A 20,091-nucleotide genomic window follows, 5' to 3' on the forward strand; every position below is an offset into this window, starting at 1 on the left:
CTGACTCCCAGCTCCTGCTCAGTGGAGACCCAGGGGCTCTGGACACCACATTCATGGACCAGCCACAGCCGGCTCTCATCTCCCTGTAGTATCCAGCGCACGTGTCCTAGGATTCCATTCAAGACGGGTCAGACGAGCAGTGGGGAATGGAGGCTGGCAGGAGAGTGGCGCAGAAGGCGGGCCTGGCCGCAGCCCTCACGCTAGGCCGGCTCCGGGTCATGGGGCCCCCGGTCCCTGAGGGAACAGGCTGCTCCTCACGCCAGGGGTGCTGAGGCAGCCAGCGGACTCCTATCAGGAGAGCCGTGTCCCCGACTCACTGCCAGTGGGAAAGGACTGTTCTCAACGCCCTCGGGAAGAGGCGGGGGAGACGCTGCTCTGGGTGGGCCAGTTTTTACTGTTTTTCAAACATACTTTTTTTCACTCTTTTAGTGTCTTTTTAAGAAGACAAGGAACAGGACACCTGTCCTAAGGAAGATGATGGGATGATGGGCCCCGACACTAACGCAACATGAAAGCGGCTGTCTAAGCCTGTCCTGGGGCCTGTTAGAACCCCGCCTTCTTTCTGTCCCCAGAGCTCAATGTGCCAGCCGGCTGCTTCGCCTCCTTCCGCTCCCTTTCAGTTGGCAAATATTTTTGAATCTACTGTGTGTTTCTCACCGAGCAAACGATTGAAGGAAAAAACAGAAAGATACAGTACCTTCCCTAACATCGGCCTTGGTTGGAGATGTGAGCCTCAGGGTGGCCTAGTCGGGTGGCCAACAGTGAATTCAAGATTTATCAGAGCGGGCAGGGGACAGGGTCAGCCCTGCCGGCCCCCTGAGGAGGAGGCAGCCAGAGCCCCCACCAGGAAGGCAGGACAGCAGGCCGGGTTCAGAGCACAGTCTGGGGTCTCTGATCTTCACTTCCCACCTAAGCCTCCATTTGTGCATCGCTACACTGATGAAGGAAGGATGGAGGGGCCCCCTTCGTGTTTTTCACAGCACTTTGCAGCGTCAGGTCCTCAGGCACAGTGGCCTGTGTTCCCCTCTTCCAGAAAGGCCACTGAGCCAGACAGAGCCTGGAGCCCACTCCCTTTCATTCAATCTACCAGTCACCAGCTGGACCACATGGCTGACCAGAAAATAAGAGAACGTCCACTTCTAGACTTCTCCCTCCCAAATTTCCCCAGGGCCTTTCACCAAACCCAGTTGAAATGGAAACCCAAACTGAAATTTAAACCCAAACCAACCATCTGACATGACTGAAGCCCAGACGGAACTCGGATATTTTGGAGATTAAACTATGAATGAAACGAAGAGCCCTTTAAAGAACAAGCAGTCCTCGTGAGCCACTTAGAATCAGGAGGCAACCAGTAAACACTTTCAAACACCAAAACCGAGCAGCCGAACCACCTGCAGCTCTCCTGTCCAAGCCTGTGGCTCACGAGGTGGCATTACCTTGATGGACAGAGAGCCCGTCTCCCGGTTCAGGGACAGGTCAGCCGAGAGGGAAGAGCTGTAGTCCATGCTCTCGGAGGTGGAGAGGCTGCCACAGTCCGAGTCCCTCTTGGAAGGGCGTGGGGACGCCGGCGCGGGGAGCTCCAGGCTGCCGTTGGCCAGCTTCTCATCGCCCAGGATCTCCAGGGCGCTGCTGTTGGGACGGCTCTGGCTTGTCTTTTGGGACCGGATGGCTACTGGACTGATGTCCCCATCCTGGTCAGCGGCTTGCTTCTTCTCGGATACCTGAATTCTGGGGCCCATTGACACGGGTCGGGCCTTCCTGAGGGGCGCAGGCACTGCTAGGCCATTTTTATTTTCAGGGGCCACATCTGGGGGGCTGGTGGTTTGGAGGCATCTGTTTCCAGAGGGCTCGCTGGGCCCATTCACACTGTCCTGAGGCTGGCCGGGCGGCGGTGGGGTGACAGACGATTCCTTGGGAAGCTTGTCAGCATCGAGGCTCCCCTGACTCACCTCAGCAGAGTCGGGAGTGTGGTTCCCCAGAGGCTAGAGAGGGGGGAAAAGTAGTCAGGGCCATGCTGTGGTATGTCTGAGGCAAGAGTCAGAGAGACAGTGCGGTGGGGAAGTCACACACCGCAAGGCCAAGTGCACCAGTGCCAGGGAAGCCGAGAAGGCAGCACTCTCCAGGAAGCCTGTTTGTTAGCGCTATGGGGGGCTGCGAAGTACTGGGAATGTGGCTATTATGAAACAGAACACCCGCGTCTCTGGATAAAACATCAATGTCCAGCTTCATGAGTAAAGCGGGCAATCACATGGCCACTTTCCAGGGCAGCAGTGGGACACTGACCCCGCCCCACAGACCCTCACTCGCGTCCATCCTTCCCAGTGACAAAATCATTATCCTGACTTAGATCTTTAAGTGCTATCGGTTGCTTTGCCTGCTTTTAAACTTGATATTAATGGACTCACACTGTAAGCATTTCCTTGGATGGCCCTGATGGCCACTGGGTTTTGACCTTGGATATGGAAACTTCCAGAAGCAACTCAAATCCACCTTCTATTCAACACCCAGAGTCCTGTCATCTGCACACCAAGGCCCAGCCCCTGCCTCACAAGGTCCATGGCACCATCTGGACAGCAAATGTCCCCTCCTGGGAGACGCTGGTCTAGAATGCAGGACACAGGCTGCAAGCCGCCAGACCAGCGATCCGCCAGCGCCAGCTCAGGATGGGATCCAGCCCACAGGCATGTTTGGCTTGGCTCAAATGGTTTTAAATTTTTTTAATTAGTTTTTATTTAAATTTAAATTCAGCCAAGTGCTGGAGAAGCAGCTGGGTTACAAATGTGCCAGGGTCCCCTGGGCACTCAGAGCAGCCGGGCGGAGGGGTCTGGGGTGGCTGGACCCCTTGGCCTGTTGCCTCTGGTCACATGCAGCCTTATCTGCATGGACGCCACAGCACACTAAAAACACGCTCGTTGTGTGTGTGAGCCCAATGGGGAAAAGGCTGGGAGGCAAGTGTCAGCTACCAACTTTTAAAACTGGAAGGTCTCATGTGAAATCGAGATTTCCTGAACACTTACTGGATCCGTGTGGCCTCTCCCTGGTCCACCTGCCCTGCGGCGTGGGAACCGTGACCTCTAAGCTGCGGAGATACGGAAAGGGCTCCTTCCTGCGCCTCCCGGGCCGCACCCACAGCGGCCGAGCCTGCGGGGGTCCCCTCCCGACCCAGCACCTGCTCTTCGGGGCCTTACAGAGGTGGCTTCCACGGGGTCCTCCTCTTCCGCCTCATCCCGGCCATCTTCAATCTCCTCCATCACCTCGGCCTTGGCCTCGGCCACCAGCTCCCGCAGAGCTTTGTTATTGGTGATGCTGCTGACGAAAGGATGCTGAGGGGAAAAAAGACACCTGGGTGAGAACCACTCTGGGCTGGGGGCGGGGGTGAGGAGGGCAGGCGAAGGCTGGGGAAACATGAACTTGGGAAGGGACACCCAGCGGCAGATCAGAAAGTCCTGTGTGTGATAAAAGAGGGCAAATGCCGGCCCTGCCAGTCACCAGCTGTGTGACACTGAGCACGTCACTTCCTCTCTCTGAGATGCAGGCACCTCATCTCTGAAGAGATAATGATGCCAAAGCCACAGGGAGGGCATGACGAGATAATGCACATGGAAATGCTTAGCCCAAAGCCAGAGCCGAAGTGATGTTTGGGGCTGTTTTTTTGTGTATTTGTTTCTCTTTTTTAAAAGGTTTTAATATATGGTCCTTAAAAATATACTATACGCACATACACACACAAGTACGTTACTGAACTATTACAGTAAAGTCCACAAATATTAAGCTCAGTGACTTTTCCTGTTTTCCTCATATACATACACCAGTGTAGCCACGCAGCTCACGGCGGAAGGTCTCCATCACCCGGGAAAGGTCCCTGTGCCCCGAGTCAAGCCCGCGCCCCCGCGCTGCCTGGCTCTGACTAGTCTTTCCTGCCCTTGAACTTCGTATGAACAGCATCACAGTGTCTTTACGGCTGGCCTGCTTCGCACAACCTGGGCTGAAGCTGAGTCACCTCTACTGTCGTGTGTATCAGTCAAGTGTGCCTTTTTCACTCCTGTGCCGCCCTCTATTGCATGAATATGCCAGTTTGTTCACTCACTTGCCGCCGGGGACACGGGTGTCATTTCCTGGTTTGGGCGACTACGGATAAAGCTGCTATAAACACGCTTGTGTGTCTGGGTGGACGTGTGTTTGCAGAAGCGTGAGGCCGGGTGGAGAATGTTCCCTCCCGAGGCGGGTACAGAAACCCCACAGCTCTTTCACAGACCTTGTGAAACACCAAAGCTCTTAAGGCCCCAGCAGATGTGAAATCGGCATGAACACCTCCCTGGGGAGCTGCCGCTGGGAATCTTCTCCCAGCACCAGGACGTGGCAGTCCAACTCACCGCCCACCCGCCACCGTGCAGAAGGAATGCTGGGGGCGGGGCTGTCCGTACGTTGGAATTTGCTTATTTGAAATTTACGGGAAGGCTGCCCTGACATTCACTGTTCTTGCTGTCAGAAAATTCATCAGCGGAGGAACCGCCTCAAGATTGCAGGGAAGTACGCAAAGGACTCAAGAAAATCAATTTGCTGGCACCTTGAAAACACATCCACAACGGAGAGGTCCACGAAAATCAGTTTTTGAAATCTGTTTGTTCATTTAAAACAGTTCACTGGGGGCGGCCATGAGGAAACACCCTGTGCAGCTTGGGCACCTTGTTTTGCACACCTGACAGCAGGAAACCTCGCTCCCTTTAAAGAGCCCTGTCACTCAGTTTTCCCCAAGTCAGTCTGACCATCTCTAGGTCATCCAAACTAGCAGAGATTGGAAGAATTTCATTTCACTTCTTCCCCATGCCCCCCTTTATTCACTGATTCACACCATATCCAAGTGGTAAGGCCAGCAACGTACCAGGTGCTGAAATAAGGCTGAGCAAGAAGACAGACAAGGTCTCTGGCCCTTGGGGGCTTGCAGCTGAGCGGGAGACGACAGGTATGTAACCAAAGGACAAACACGATCATTTCAGATCAGGGAACAGGATAGCATCAGGCTGGAACAACCTGCCCTGGACAGTGGAGGCTACTCAGGTCCGTGGTCTGAGGGGCCTCCCTAAAGAGGTGGCATTTGAGCTGAGACCTGAGGGATGTGAAGGGCCAGCCAGGGAAAGATCTGGGCACAGAGAATTCCAGACAGAGGGAGCAGCAGGTGCAAAGGTCCTGAGACAGGACTGAGCTTGGTGTGCTGGAGGCACTAGGCTGGAGCCCCAGAAATTGTGGGAGATGAGAAGGGAGGTGCACGCAGGGCGCCCCCAGGCCTTGGTGAGAAGCTGAGACTTAATTCTCAGAAGCCACCGCCAGACCGCAGCAGGGTGGTGATAGTAACAGTTACCACTTAAAGGTGTCACTCTGGCTGCTGTGTGGTTCCAACGGTCTCGAGTGGGACCATTAATGAGGGTTACTAATCGTAGAACGCAGGGAGTGTAGCCGTACAGCCTGATCGGAGCCAGGCTGCCTGGGATAAAATCCTGCTTGTACCACCAGCTTGGGCAAGTCACCTCTCTGAGCCTCAGCGTGTTTCTCTGTATACTAGGAATAACAGTATGGTTGTTCTAAGCAGTGAAGTAAATGCTTAAAATATGACAGGAGAACCTGCCATCTGATCACTCAGGTAGAGGAACAGCTGCTCCGTGCCATCTCTGTGGGGTGCCCCGAGATGCCACACAGCTCACCAGCTGGCACCCGCCCTCGGGCCAGGACCTCTCCGGCCATCTATCTACACAGGCACCCCGTCAAGCACTCGAGCCTGTTTTCCTCTGGGTCCTTAGAAACCATCAGCCGGGGAGTCCCACACGCCAACACCAGCTTTAGAAAATGCCTAATAATGTTCAAATTTTTAGGTGTCAGCATTTTCCCTTCAATCCTCCCTTCTAACCTCTTCTCTCTCTCTCCCTCTTTCATTTCTTCTTCACTCATTTGGAGGCAGTTTACCATCGTGGTCAAGAGAACAGGCTTTGGAACCAGACGACCAGGATCAGAATCCCAGCTCTGTCGCTTACAAGCTGTGTGACCTTGTGCGGGCTACCTAACCTCTCTGTGCCTCCGTCTTATAGCTGACAGAGATCTGAATAGCACCTACTTCACAGAGCTGTTATGATGATTAAACCAGTTAACATTTGTTCAACATTTAGAACAGCACCTGGCACAGGTACAGGATCACATGGTCACACAACAGTGTGTTAAGTAAAAGGAAGTCAGCGTATTTAACAAATACTTGTTGAAGGCCTTCTCCATACCAGGCATGGCTCTGGATGCTTGGGTCACATCAATAAACTAAACGGACACTTCTGTCCTCAGGGAGCTGACATGCTAGTCGGGAAGATCAACAGTACACTTAACAAACAAGTAAGTTACACACCACCAAGCTGTGTGCCATGGAAAAATTACAAGTAGCGTAGGGAAAGGAGAGTTAGGGATGTGGGGGGAGCAGCAGGTTGGCAGTGTTAAATAGGGTGGACTGAAGAACAGAGTCAACCAGGAGGGTGTCTAGGGAAGAGCATTCCAGGCAGCGTGCAGAGCTGGTGCAAAGGCCCTGAGGCAGGGGGTGCCGGTGTGTCTGAGGAACAGCAAGAAGGCCAGAGTGTCTGGTGAAGCGTGAGGAGTTAAGGCGGGGTGGACAGGTCACACAGGGCCTTGCAGGTCACTGAGATTCTAGAGTTTACCCTGAGTGGGATGGGAGCCACTCAGGGGCTTTGGACCCAGGAGGGACAGGTGCTGGCTTCTGAGTGAAAGGTTCCCTCTGGCTGCTCTGCTCAGAACAGACTGAAGTAGGGCAGGGAGCCCAGTGAAGAGGCAATAATCCAAGTGAGAGATGAGGGTGGCTCAGACGAGTGGTTGCAATGGGGGTGGTGAGAAGAGGTCAGATTCTAGCACGTTCTAAAGGCAGAGACAATAGGACTTCTCCATAGAATGGATAGGGAGTGTGAGAAAGAGAGGGCTCAAGGATGCCTGCAAGGTTTAGGGCCTGACCGCTGGAAGGGCGGGGTCGCCATCACTGGAGCGTCTTCGGGGAAAGACGGTGAGTGGTGAACGCGTTACATTTGAGGTGCCAAGTGGACTTCCAAGAGGGATGGAGAGTAAACGGCTGGGTACGAGGGTGGAGGGCAGGGAGAGCCGTCTGTGAGAATCATGACAAGCAGAATGAGAGCATCCAGGTGGGCGGAGACGGCAGACACGGGCCTGGCACGCTTCCCCATGCGTTCTGCAGAACGAGGGGCTGAGAAGAGCAGCGCAGTGAGAAGGAAGGAAGCCGAGGGATGTGGGGACCCCAAGTCAAGTGCTGACAGCGGGGAGCACAAGGGTTGACTGTGGCTGCCGCTGGGCCCAGCAACACGAGCACTGACACCTGTGCTCACCACGACATCCAGCAACACAGAAGGCACTGGCGGCCCTGACCAGGATGCTGTGACAGAGTGAGGTGGGTTTAAGGTCAAGTTCAACAGGTGTAGACTGAGCCATTATGCTAAAAATGGTGCCTACGGAATCTCACTCGCTCGCACAGTGCTGGGAAGTGAGCCCAATCCACAGCCTACAGATGAGGAAACCGAGGCACAAAGTAAGAACTGAGGTTCCAGGCAGGCGAGCCTGAGGTCAGAGCCGGGTTACCACTGTGTGTGATACAGTCCCAAAGAATATCTGCGCAAGTCAATGAAGGAACCTTAAACCAAAAGGGGCATAAGTCAGTCAGCTTGAGGCAGAACTCAGGGAAAGACGAGGAGCTGGGAGGAAGCTTCTAGAAGCAGACAGATACAAGGGCCGAGGTGGGGGCATGACCAGCTCTGGAAGGGGCTTGGAGCTACCTCGGCCTCCCCAAGCCAGGCGACCTTGGGGAGACTGCTCTCAGCCTCGGGTCCTCACCTAAGGGGGTAACACGCTCTATCCGCTTCCCCTGGAGATGCAAAGGCACCTGGGAAAAGATGGCTGCAGCCTAAGCTCTGAAAAGCGCTTCATTTCTCTCAAAGGCTCTCTCCTTTCTTCTGCGACCCTTCCTGTCTCCCACTGAGAATCCTCTGGCAAGACATTTTTTCCAACTATGGAACGGAAATTCCTGGCTCAGGCCAGGGCTCCGGAGCTGCCATGTGGGGACGGGGGACAGCTGTCTCCTCCTGGTGGAATGTCCTGGAGGCCGGACATATCGGGCCGGGAGGTGCCTGCTTACAGGAAACAATTGGCCCCAAGCGGCTTGGAGCTTCTGTGTCTGACAGTGACAGCCGCCTGCCCCACCCCCACCTCTTGCTGGCCAAGTCCAGCCCCTTCCGGACACTGCCCCACCAAACACCATAATACCCAGAAAATGAGGCCTCTGGCCCTCCAGGCATTTGCTTCCAAATACACTGCAGAAACCTACAAGGAACAATAGACCCCTAGCAGCCAGACCCCATTTTGCATCCTGGTTTTGTTCCATTTTTTAATAATTCCATTCAACGCATCAAACATTCACTGAGCACAATGCTTAACAGTAAGCTAAGCACTTTAGAGCATCTTCGCACTTAATCGTCACAACGACCCTATAAGGGAGACGCTGCTCTAATCCCCATTTCAGTGAGGACTGAGTCACAGAGCGGTTAAGCCACTCGCCCAGAGTCTCTCAGCCAGTAAATGGCAGAGCTGGGATTTGAACCCAGGCCTTTCCAACCTGTCCACACAATCACTGTGCCACACATGCCAGAGGGACACGAAGAAAGACTGTGCTTGGTGTGGCCTCTTCCTCCTGTCCTCCCACTGGAGGCTGTCACACAGGCGGAAGGACCGGAGTGGACAGGGCGTGGAGAGGCAGCCCCTGCCCATCACCCAGGCCCGCTTCCTCCCCCAGTAGCATTGGTGGCATCGGGACAGTGATCAGCAGACCTGGGTACAGCTGGGTGGGTGATGTGAGCCACTTTCATAACACAAGGCATCAGCCCAGGTGATGGGCAGCTCACAGCAACCTCCACGATCTCAGAAAGCTTCAGGGAGACCATCATCCATGTCCCCACCCGAAGATGCACAGCCAGCTAAGGAGATGCTCACTGTGTCATCAGACTGGTGTCCAGACTACACACACAGCAGCCAAAGGGACCCATGCAAATGGCAGTCAGATGGTGTCCCTGCTCCACATCCTCAGGGTAAAACCCAAGTCCTGGTTGGAGCTTGTGAGGCCTATGCGACCTGGCCCTGTGCGACCTGGCCCTGCAGCAGAAGTGAGCACAGCGGGCCTGTCCACTCTCCTGTGAGAGGCCTGCTTCCAAGATAGCCCTCAGGTGGCCTCTGGGAACTTGGATTTGGGGCAGGCTCCCACCACAGACTGATAAGAGGGACCCACTCTGCCTAAACTATTTGTATAAACAGTATGGTTCACGCTGAAAGCCAGCTGGCTTCTAGAGTCTGGCATTTTGTTACATGCCAGGCAAAGGGTGCCTACAAGTGTGACCAGCCCCCAGCAAAAACCCCGGGCCCCGAGCTCACTAGCTCCCCTGGTGGACGCCACAACTCATTGCTGAGGGAACTAAGCGCGTCCCGTGGGACTCTTAACAAAAGTTTCTCCTGGTTCATCCCACGTGCCTTTTTCTCTGTATTGTTTTGCTACAAGAAGTCATAATGCTGAATACAACATATGCCAAGTCCTGTGTGCCCTCTTAGTGAACCATCAGATCTGGGGGCGGACACACTCCTCTCCGATCTCATCTCCAGCCCCCACGCCCTGGCCGCCTAGCTCTTCCAGGCTCGTACCACGCATGCTCACATCGCGTTCTGGCGGGGCTCGTTTGCCGCCTCCGGGTGTCCGCTCACACAGAGAGCCCCTCTGTGTCTTACCTTCCGAGGCCCGCCACCCACCCGCGCCGTTTCCTCCGAAGCCCTGGTCTCCCCCTGCCATGCGCACACCTGCCCCGTCTCCCCCACTCCATCAGCTCCGTGAGGACCGGGCCCTGGGAGGCTTCCTCCACTGCAGCGCTCCCAGCACGACAGCTGTCAGGTAGGAGGCGCCCAGGGGATGCGGGCTGATGAACGAACGGACCTGGGCTGGATGAGGACCACATCAGCTTCCAGGGCATGGCTGATCTCATCTGTCACCTGTCTCCAAAGAGAGGGCAGGGCAGAGGGGCCGGCAGCCAGCCCCGAAAGAGGGGACCCACTCACCTCCAGGAGCTGCGCGGCACTGGGCCGGGTCTCGGGGTTCTTATCCAGGGCTGTCTTCAGGAAGTCTCGGAACTCCACAGACCTGAGAGGACAGGTGGCGGCAGTAAGTTCGGAGCAGGGCGCGGGCCGAGAAAACGCCCCACGTCACAGGCTCCACTCTCCCAGGAGTCCTGTGTTTCCCAGACACGCCCATCAAAGGACAAAGGACGCCTTCATGAGCTAAAAGGCGGAGGCGGCGGGGCCTTCGAGATGACCTTCTCATCACGGACATCACTATACAGACGGGAACATGGAGTAAGAGGAGCAGGGCCGTGCCTGAGGCCACAGAGCAAAACAGCAGCACTGGGGTTCAAGCCCGAGCCCCCGCTCCCAGCCCAGGGCTGCGCCACGTGGCTGCTGAGCCTGGCATGGGCTCCTGTTCCCACAGTGGCACCTGCTTTCTTTGGGTCACCAGTCCGCTTTGATGAGGCGCCTGCGTGGAGCGCAGAGGGAAGAAAGAGGCGCGGAGGGCCCAGGGAGCTCAGAAAGGACCGGGAAGCCCAGGCCGCGGCGGCTCCCCCACTTCGGGGCCTAGCAGCGACGGGAGAGCCCTGGCACGCCGCCTCCCCCAATCCTGCCGGCTCACACCCCGTCCAGCAACACCCTCGGCTCCTTACCACTTAGAAGGTGTGAGCAGCGTGGGAGGGTCCGACTTGGCGATTTTGAGCAGGACCCGCATGGGGTTGAGCTCGTGGTGTGGGGGCTCGATCTCGGCCATCTCAATCAGAGTGATGCCCAGGGACCAGATGTCGGCTTTGTAGTCGTACGGGGTGTCCTTCATGGTCTCACACATCACCACCTCGGGGGCCATCCTGAACCAACCAAGGGACAACAGAGGGCTAAGAAGCTGGCCTCCACAGGCACTTCTCAGCAACTCAGGTCAAGGACCAGCACAAGCCAATATCAGCGGGGCGGGCAGCGCTCCTGAAGCACGATTTGCATTACTGTCCATCCCACTGTCTTCCTCACGATGGTCCGTCCTCGCCCAGAAAGACACCGTCCAAGCGGCTCCATCACGTCCCGCTGCAGTTCCTGATGCCTACCACAAGATGGCAGCAACAATCCAGACATAGAGTCCTGGGGGGCGGGGGAGGTGGGGGGGTGGGAGCAGAGAGGAAGGTGCCCAGAAAAAACTGGGGTGGGAGGGGTGGTGGAGAGAATACAACAGCAGGGAGAGAACAAAATAAAGAGGAATAAAAGGGCAGAGAGAGAGAAAGAAAGGGTGAGTAATAAGCAAGCGAGGAGGAGGCTAACTCCACAATGGGAAGTAATGCACATGAAAAACAGAAGGTAAAGTTAGGTGTGAAACTGAGGGAGAGAGTGGTTTTGGGATTTTTTTTTTTAATTAATAGTTTTAGAAGAGAAGGAAACACAATGGACTAGAGAAGTCCAGGGAGATTTCACGCAAGGGTAGGAACTGAACTTATCTTCACACGCAGCCCAGCCCTCAATCCATACTTGTTGAACGTATCAAGCATTGAACCGTTTTTCAGGAATTCCAGTTAAAGTATTATTAATGGAGCGTTTTCTGTGTGTATCACCCCATTTAGTCCTCACAGTCACCCATGAAGTGGATGCTATTAATCCCTGATTTTACAGGTCAGCAAACTGTGGCACGGGAACACTAAGCACCTTGGCCAAGGTCACAGCACAGTAAGTGGTGGAGACGGGGCTCAGACCCAGCAGGCTGACTCGGGCCCTTGCCCCACCCCCACCCCATCCATCCTCTCTCCACTGTACCAGCCAGCAGTCACCTTGGGGAGTTGGAGGTTTACCATTCCGTCCACCATTCCATTTCCAGAAGCTACATGACTCACCAATAAGGCGTCCCGATGAAGGAATCTCGTTTCTGCAGAGTTTTCAGATTCTTGGCAGACACTCCAAAGTCAGCTGCAAGACAAAAATCTCAGATGGAGGATTCGACAGACATTCCTTCCCCCACGGCCCTGGGCGTGGACTCAGAGATATGTGCCCTCAATAAACCAACAGATGCCATCTTCTAGGTCACAAGTGAGTGATCATTGAAACTCCATCTACTGCTGTCAGGGTGTATGGAGACCCACACTTTCCTACTTGCTAATGAAAGCATAAACCCAAGAGCATTTGTGGAAAGCAGTTTCGCAAGAACCTTTAAAGTATCCATACCCTTCTGATCCAGAAATCGCAAATCCAGGGACCTATCCCCTACTGCAACAATCTTAAATATGAACAAAAAGGAAGCATGATGATGTTCATCAAAGTGCCAGTGTAACAGTGACACATTAAAAACAACCACAACCTCTTAGCTTTCGGGGAGCGACTGGAATGAGCAATGATCGCATCCCGGGTATACCTCATTCATTGGCTACAACATTGCCACTGAGCAAAGCCTAGGAAGTGACTTTTAAACGTTTTATATACAATATATAATACGTCCTGTCTTTTTCAAATGGATTTAAGATGGTGTAGCCAACACACACACACACACACACACACACACACAGAGTAAGATAAACCAAGGCATGAGGAGAGGTAAGAAAGATAAGGTAAAGGGTAAACAACTGAACACGTTACAAAAAGTGTGATATACCCCCTACGATAGAATATGTTGTAGTCATTAAAGTTAATTTTGAGGTACTTTTATCCAATATTTTAACACGGAATTAAACATAGTACTACATAACAATAGTAAAACATTTACTGTGTATTTAATATTAATGTTTACATGTACTTAAATACTTTACTATTTAACAATATTAAAACGTTTTATTTATATACTTATACGGTCAAGTGGGGAAAGGGGAGATGCACAGCTGAATATATCCTATGGTCAGAAGTATGCCCCCCTCCCCCAACAAAGGGCAGAATTACACAATGAACTGACTTGGAGGCAATAACCAAACTGTTTAAATGGTGGTCTGACGGCGGTGAGACTAGATGAGGCTTCGTCTACTGTCCTGAATTCTGTAAATTTGCTATGACGAACATGTATGACTTTCAGGAATAACAAAAAATAAATAAATACAATTTATCTTTGAACTCACACCAAACACCACCCATGTCCCTTCACACACCCACTGCGCAGAGAACCCAGGGCCACCAAGAGGAATTTTCTCCACGGCTCTGCTCTTCTGGGACCAAGTTTCATCTTGATTGAAAAATAAACTCAGGAAAGCGACACCTTGATAGAGCTGGTGACGTTCCCTTTGAAGCCTTGCCACAGGAAACAGCCCGGTGTTCTAACTGCCGGGCCAGGCTGCTCCAGAGCCACTGCCCGGGTCTTGAAATGAGCTGGCCCCAAACCACCACCAGGTGAGTCTGTATTCACACGCTCACGATTTCAAAGCAGGAGGGAGCATTGTGCTAAGAGCATGGGCCTGAATCTGGGAAAACTGGGTTCCAGTCTTGGCCCCCGTATTCCACTGGTTCACTCCTCTCTCATCCAGGTGCCATCAGGAGCCAGACACCAGCCAGGGGTAGAGAATACAGTGGGGGCCAAAGCAAACTAAGTCCTTGTCCTCAGGCAGCTCAAAGTTTAGTGGCGGGAGCAGAAGGCAATCAGATAAACACCAGGAGGTAGCTATTCATACCTGCAAAGTGATGGTCAGATGGGCATATGGGGCTAGGAGAGCCTCCCGTGGAGGGAGGGAGGGAGGGAGGGAGGGAAGGCCTGCAAGAAGAACAGCTGAGTGCCTGGGAACTACTCAGTCCTTCAACAAATATTAACTGAGCAGCTATTATGTGCCAGGCACTATTCTAGATGCATAAAGGAACCAAAATCCTCATCCTTGTTTGGCTTAGTCTTCTAGTGATAGAAACTGGCCCTCAACAAACACCATGCGGTTCCTGGTAAGGAGAAAGGCCATGTAAGGGGAAGGCAGGGAAAGGGGTGGAGAGTGCTTGTGGGGTAGGGGGAGAAGCTGCTTTAGAGAGGAGGTCGAGACCTGGGGGAAGAAGATATTTCTGGGCAACATGCTGGCTAGAGGACCTGGGAGGGGGATGGAAGCAGGTAAGGCAGGAGACACGAAGGGGCCAGGGCAGCTTCCCCGCCTCACGTGGGGATGGTGACACTGAGAACCTCTCTGTAGGGCTACTGTGAGGATTAAATGACACATGGAAAGCACTCAGCTCCAAGCCTGGCGCTTGCTAAATGCTCTGGCACAGGCGAGCCAGCAGCCTGAGATTCTTAGGCTGAGCCAGGCTGGGGCTGCACTGATGCCCGCTCCAGGGACTGTCAGGAAAGCTGGTCACTGAGGCCTGGGTGCTAACTAGCCAGCAGTTACTCGGTCAGCTGATGACAGCCCTCACAGGGACAGTCAGGCTGTGAGAGGGAACAGGGCCCTGTCACCTCCCAGGGAGGGAGTGCAACTACTAAAATGCAAACCCAGGTGAGAACCCAGCTCTCCTGCTCACTGCCCTGGTGGCCTGGCAAGTCACCCCCACTCTGGGCCCCTGGGTAAGAATGGAGGAAGAGCTGGGATCGCCGCCTGCCTACTGGGTCCGTGGAGGGTAGAGGGGGCACCTTCCCTGCAAACACCAACAATGGCTGGCACACCATCCCAGGAAATCTTTCAGGTCTGTGACTGCCTCTCAGACTCAGTATGAGGCTCCGGGGAGGGGGGTGCTGCCACTCCTCCAGTCGGCCTGGGTGGCTCCTTCCTGAGAAGGGACAGGAAAAGCAGAAACCACCAACTTTCACAATGACACCCAGTTGGTCCCCAAGACCCTCCCTGAGGCAAGCGCTGGCCAGCTTTCTGGGTAACTGCTACTTCCCCCTCTACCTCACAAGATGGGGCCTGGCAGGAGGGTGGGGGAGCCCTTCCCTGCAGCCCAGGGACCTCAGGTTTTCCCTGGGCATAGGGCACGGTGGCCCTGCAGTTTGCTCCCTGAATGGAGTTTATGAGCGGTGTTCCCTGATAGGTGGCTGTCTGCTCTCATACAATTCAAGTGGGGGGGGGGGCGTTCCACCAGGCAGTCTCTGGTGATGGAAGCACTGTTCCCTCTCCTCCACCCACTAGAAAGCCAGTCACAGACAACAGCAGGCAGGTAGGGGCTCTCCCTCGATAGGCTGTCATGTCCATAAGGAAGAGGCCGTTTCTGCATTGTCCACAGCTGTACCCCTGGCACCGTATGGGGCACATGATGCCCTCAACAGGGCGATCAAATGAACAAGTGAGCAAGTGAACGGACAGACAGAGTTAGAATACCTTTACTCCTGGTCCTTAGGGAAAAATGGTAACACTGGGTTTTAAGAAACATGTTGACAGTAGTTCTATTTCTAGAACTAGACCCCCGAAACCAGATTCATAATACCGGGGGTGCCACAGAAAATGTATACAAGTGGAAACTTTGGTCAAAGTTGCTCAAGCAGTAGTTCACCGTCATCAGAAGTGTCTGGACGCTGATGAGAACCACTTTGAGCACCTCTTGTCATTGCAGAAGTCAAACGTGACTCGGATTCATCTTTTGTTATCGGTATATATCAAGTATTACAATTTTAATACAGTCTTCCTTTCTTAACATGTATAAATTTTCTGGCACGCCTGTACATATGGAAGCTTATGAAAGCATTATTCAAAAGAGTGAAAAATTGGAAACAAACTAAGTTGCTGCTGGAGCTGGGGTTGGGGAATGGTCAGATAAAGTATGGTTCGCCCTGACCATGAAATAACAGGCAGCCCTGAAAAAGAATGAGGCTGCAACTGTACTCATTTGGGAGTTTGTCCATAACACCTTGTCCCAAACATGCCTCTGACTGACCCACCGTATCACAGAATGTACGGCATGATTCCAGTAGCATCTTAAAGACACATGCACATTGCGTGGGCACATAGCCACAAACACAGAAAGGGGTCTGGAGGGTTGTACATCGAACTTAATAGTGACTACCTCCCTGGAAGTGGGGTTTTGGTGGGGGCAGGGCACTGAGGGGATCTTCCATTTTTTTATTTTATACATTTTTATTCTTTAGAATGTTTTTTGACAAAGAGTACGCATCGCTTTTATGGTTTAAAAAGCTGAAATACATATGGCAAAGACTTGGGCGTTTAAAGAGTTCTGCTTTCGCTTTCTTTTCAGTAAAACCCAGTGGGGGCCAGGATATGGTGAAAGAGCTTCAAGAGGGAGTAGGGGGAGAGGTAACTGCTACAGCCACCAGGAAGGGCACATCCGCCCCAGGTATTCACACAAAGCTGGAACACTGCACAAACCCAACAATTCTACTTCTGAGAACGCCTCCTAAAGGTATTATCTCAGAAAGGGATTTAGATCCATGAGCAAGCACCCCCATCCCTGCGTTAGAGAATAATGTGAGAAACCTAAATATCCAACTTGAAGGGTTTCATAGGTAAATTATGGTTTGTGCAGGTGTTGCAATGCAAGAAAAATATTCAATAATCATGTTTTATGAGGAATATGTAAGGGTATGGGTAAAACACGCTGACATTCAATTGTTTTTAAAGTATACTACAACCCAGACTTTTTTAAAAAATAAATATTTATCTAACAAAGACTAATATTTCCTGAGACCTTGCCAGGTGTACAGCACTGTGCAGAGGGACTTACGCATCTCATTTCTATCTGCCTATGCATATCAGCTGCAGATACATTCCTATGCATCTCAGTGTCTATCTGTGATCCTTTGGGGAAGGGGAAATTATTATCCCCATTTTACAGACAAGGAAACTGAAGTTTAGAGTAATTTGTAAGATGGTCAACCAGCTCTAAAGACAGAAGTGACACCAAGTCTGCGCTCTTTACTACTATCTGTTCCCACCTTTCAGGACACAGGGGGCAAGGCCAGAGGGACGGCTGCAGTGGTGCGTTCTGGCAAGATAAGGAAGTGAATTTTATTTCCTTTTTTTGTGGGTCCACTTATTCCAAATGGTCTTCAGGGCTATCCCTATTTCTATATTCATTTATATACGCTTCTTTTCCTGATTACCAACTTATCAAACATTCAAACATTTACCGGTTAAAACGTCTCCATAATCCCGGCAGAGATAAACATTTTGGAGTTTGCTGCCTATAGCTCAGGTGTATTTATTTGTATTTTTTGTATAAATAAAAAGTATGTGAATTAAAATGATATAATTTTAATATATTTACTACTTTGAAAAAAATGAAATCAGATTAAAGCATACTCATTTGCATTTTGTTTTTTTCCCCTTCCCAGTATGTCTTTACACACTTGACCCTTGAACAGCTCGGGGGGGGCAGGTGAGCCAACACCCGCGCAGTCGAAAGTCCCCGTCTAACTTTTGACTGGGCAGTGGGCCTTTCGCATCCATGAATTCAACCAACCACAACTGAAAACAGTAGTTTTGAATAGTGTTCAATCTGCGGTTGGGAATAACTGTTTTTGATCCACAGTTAGTTGAATCTGCGGATGTGAAATCCACAGATACAAAGGGCCAACTGTATTTCTGGAAAAAAATCCTCATCTAAGTGGACCCATGAAGTTCACACCTGTGTTGTTCAAGGATCAAGTGTACATCTTTACAAGACAGCACACATTTTCTACAAGGTCATTTTCAACAAATGACAAAGATCCCACCGTATGACAGTACATAACTTATTTAATCCCCTGCTGGAGTACACTTGAATCATTTCTGATTTCTTGCTGTTATAAACACTGTTGCAACAAATATCTTTCTATATAGGTGTATATGTATATCCAATACTATTTTTACAATCAGAAAACTGCATACAGTGTAAAATGCATTGTACGTTATATACTGTATATATACACACACAAGCAGTAAACTTAGAATGTTATGAAAATGTATGAGAATCTCTCATCTGTCCACTTAACTGTAAGCAACCCAAAGAACCCAAGAGGAGCCGTTTCCCAGACAATGCCAGGCCAGCTAATGCCAAACCACTGTCCAGCTGCAGTCTGCACCCCTCTTTCTCCCCTAGAGTCTCCACCCCATGCCGGGAGAGTCTGCAGTCCAGCTTGGTCAGGATTTGCCCTCCAGTTCTAGGTCTGAGAACCTCCCAGGTGGTGCTAACCCATGGTGGTGCCATGTGCCCCAGGAAGTGTTTGCAAATGAAGGGGGTGGTCTGGCTGTCGCAATGAACAAGGCTGCTCCTGCCGTTTAGCAGGGAGAGGCAGGGACACTGGACCTCCTACAGGACGCAAACTGTCCCGTCCAAAATGCCAGCTGTGCCCCTGTGGACAAACACTAGCCAGGGCCCCCATGGTACAGACAGGGAGCGGAAGCCTAGAGAAGGCTTGGGGCCTGCTGCAGTTGGGATGGGGACAGGAAAGCGCGAAGGCTCCCGTGCCCCAGCCTGGAATCCCAGGAGCCGCCTTCCTCCAGATGGCAGCAGCCAACGGCCTGCCTGGGCTCATCAGGAGGGCGGCTTCCCCAGGGCATCCAAGGGGCTTCTCTTAATTATCGGGACCATCTGCCTTCCCAGGAGTGTCATGGAAACAGTCCAGGCAGGGAAGGGAGAAGACCCGCCTGTGACCTGAGACAAAAATGCCTCATCTTTCTAAGCCTCAGTTCCCTCACCTGTTAAATGGGGATCATACAATCTAAGCCAAATGTGAGACTGCAAGAACTGCTCTCTTTTTCCATTCCTCTCTTCTTTTCTTTTGTTTTTTAGGCAACTAGATATGCATGACCACTAATGAAGACTTTGTTTTCCCATTAACTCCCCTCCATTTTCGGCATCCTACCACCGTTGCCGTCATCGACTCTCTTCTCCCCACATAACCCTGTCTTTTTCTGATATTTTCTCCCTAACCCCCAAACACAAATTCAGTCTTTTCTTGCTTCCCACCCCTCAATACTTGAGCCTCACTCACTCCCTTTCTTCTGGGTCTCTGTTATTCAAATAGGCTCTGCCATTTCCAACAGGCTGTGCCAGTCTACAGTGGACAAGTTTGTTTTACCAGCCAGTCCAAACCCTCTATTCTTGGAGACAATCTCCCCCACCCCAACCACCACCCTGTTCCATAAGGGGGAGGAGGGCTTCCTATTGCTACATGAGCCCACCCTCATTCTCAGAGACTGACCACAAGCTGTTCCTATCAAAGAAGCCCTCCTTACTGGACCTTGTTGATTGGTCCAGGGATCTGCAGTTGAGCCAAGATGGACCAATCAGAGCCCTTCACTGGGACTATGCACTCAGATCTGAAATGGTGAGGCTCAGTTCATCCTGCAGGAGGTGATGCTGGGAAAAGTAATTAGACCTTGGCAGCAGCTTTGTGGAGGGGGTTGGTCTGAGAGCCTAAGCAACACGCATAGAAAGGCAGAGACCCAAGAGTCTCGGCAGCATTTGCGTTCCAGGGTCCAACTCACCTCGATGCCCAACTAGCTGTACCTCTTCCCCCACTCGGTTCCATACGCCATATACACACATTCTCCTGTCTGCCTTTGTCACAGGAGATGGTTTTTATCATTTGCCTCTAAAAAGGAGGGTAGTGGCTAAGCACGTGCTCTGAAGCCAGATACGTTAGTCTGAACCCCAGTCGTTCTTACTGGCTGTGTGCCTTGGGCACATTAACCTCTCTGCTTGCCACACCCCTCCCCTGCAAAATGTCATCAGTGGTCTTTGAGGATTAAATGATTTACTACATATCAAACACTGGCTCAGCGCATGGTGGGCACAGGGAAAGAATCAGGACCCCAGCCAGCTGGTAGCAGTAAAGAGGGATTCTGGGTGGGGATCAAGGCAGCGGTGAAAGGCAGGTAACTGGTTCCTGCCAGGCCCACGTGCCAGGCCTGTACATCGGAGGGCCTCTGGGAATTAGGCATCCTGCAGTAATCATAAACTGATAAAGTACTGGCAATGCCGGAAGCTACTATTTATTGAGCACCTACTATTTATTGCCAGGCTCTGTGCTAGGCACTTTGATCTTGAGACCAGTTCAGACCTCGGCTTAGAACTTGAAAGACCCTAAAAGCTATGAAATTCACC

General features: G+C 52.1%; 1 protein-coding gene across 1 annotated transcript in view; it reads right to left on the reverse strand.

Moving 5' to 3' along the window:
• Positions 1–20,091, reverse strand: part of STK10 (serine/threonine kinase 10) — a 96,227-nt gene that overhangs the window by 33,127 nt on the left and 43,009 nt on the right. Inside the window, 5 exon segments of the mRNA XM_019635936.1 lie at positions 1,368–1,982; positions 3,189–3,323; positions 10,144–10,225; positions 10,800–10,994; positions 12,000–12,072. Coding sequence (XP_019491481.1) covers positions 1,368–1,982; positions 3,189–3,323; positions 10,144–10,225; positions 10,800–10,994; positions 12,000–12,072 — 1,100 coding nt within the window.

The sequence above is a fragment of the Hipposideros armiger genome, unplaced genomic scaffold (genome assembly GCF_001890085.2).
Source record: "Hipposideros armiger isolate ML-2016 unplaced genomic scaffold, ASM189008v1 scaffold_25, whole genome shotgun sequence".
NCBI lineage: Eukaryota > Metazoa > Chordata > Mammalia > Chiroptera > Hipposideridae > Hipposideros > Hipposideros armiger.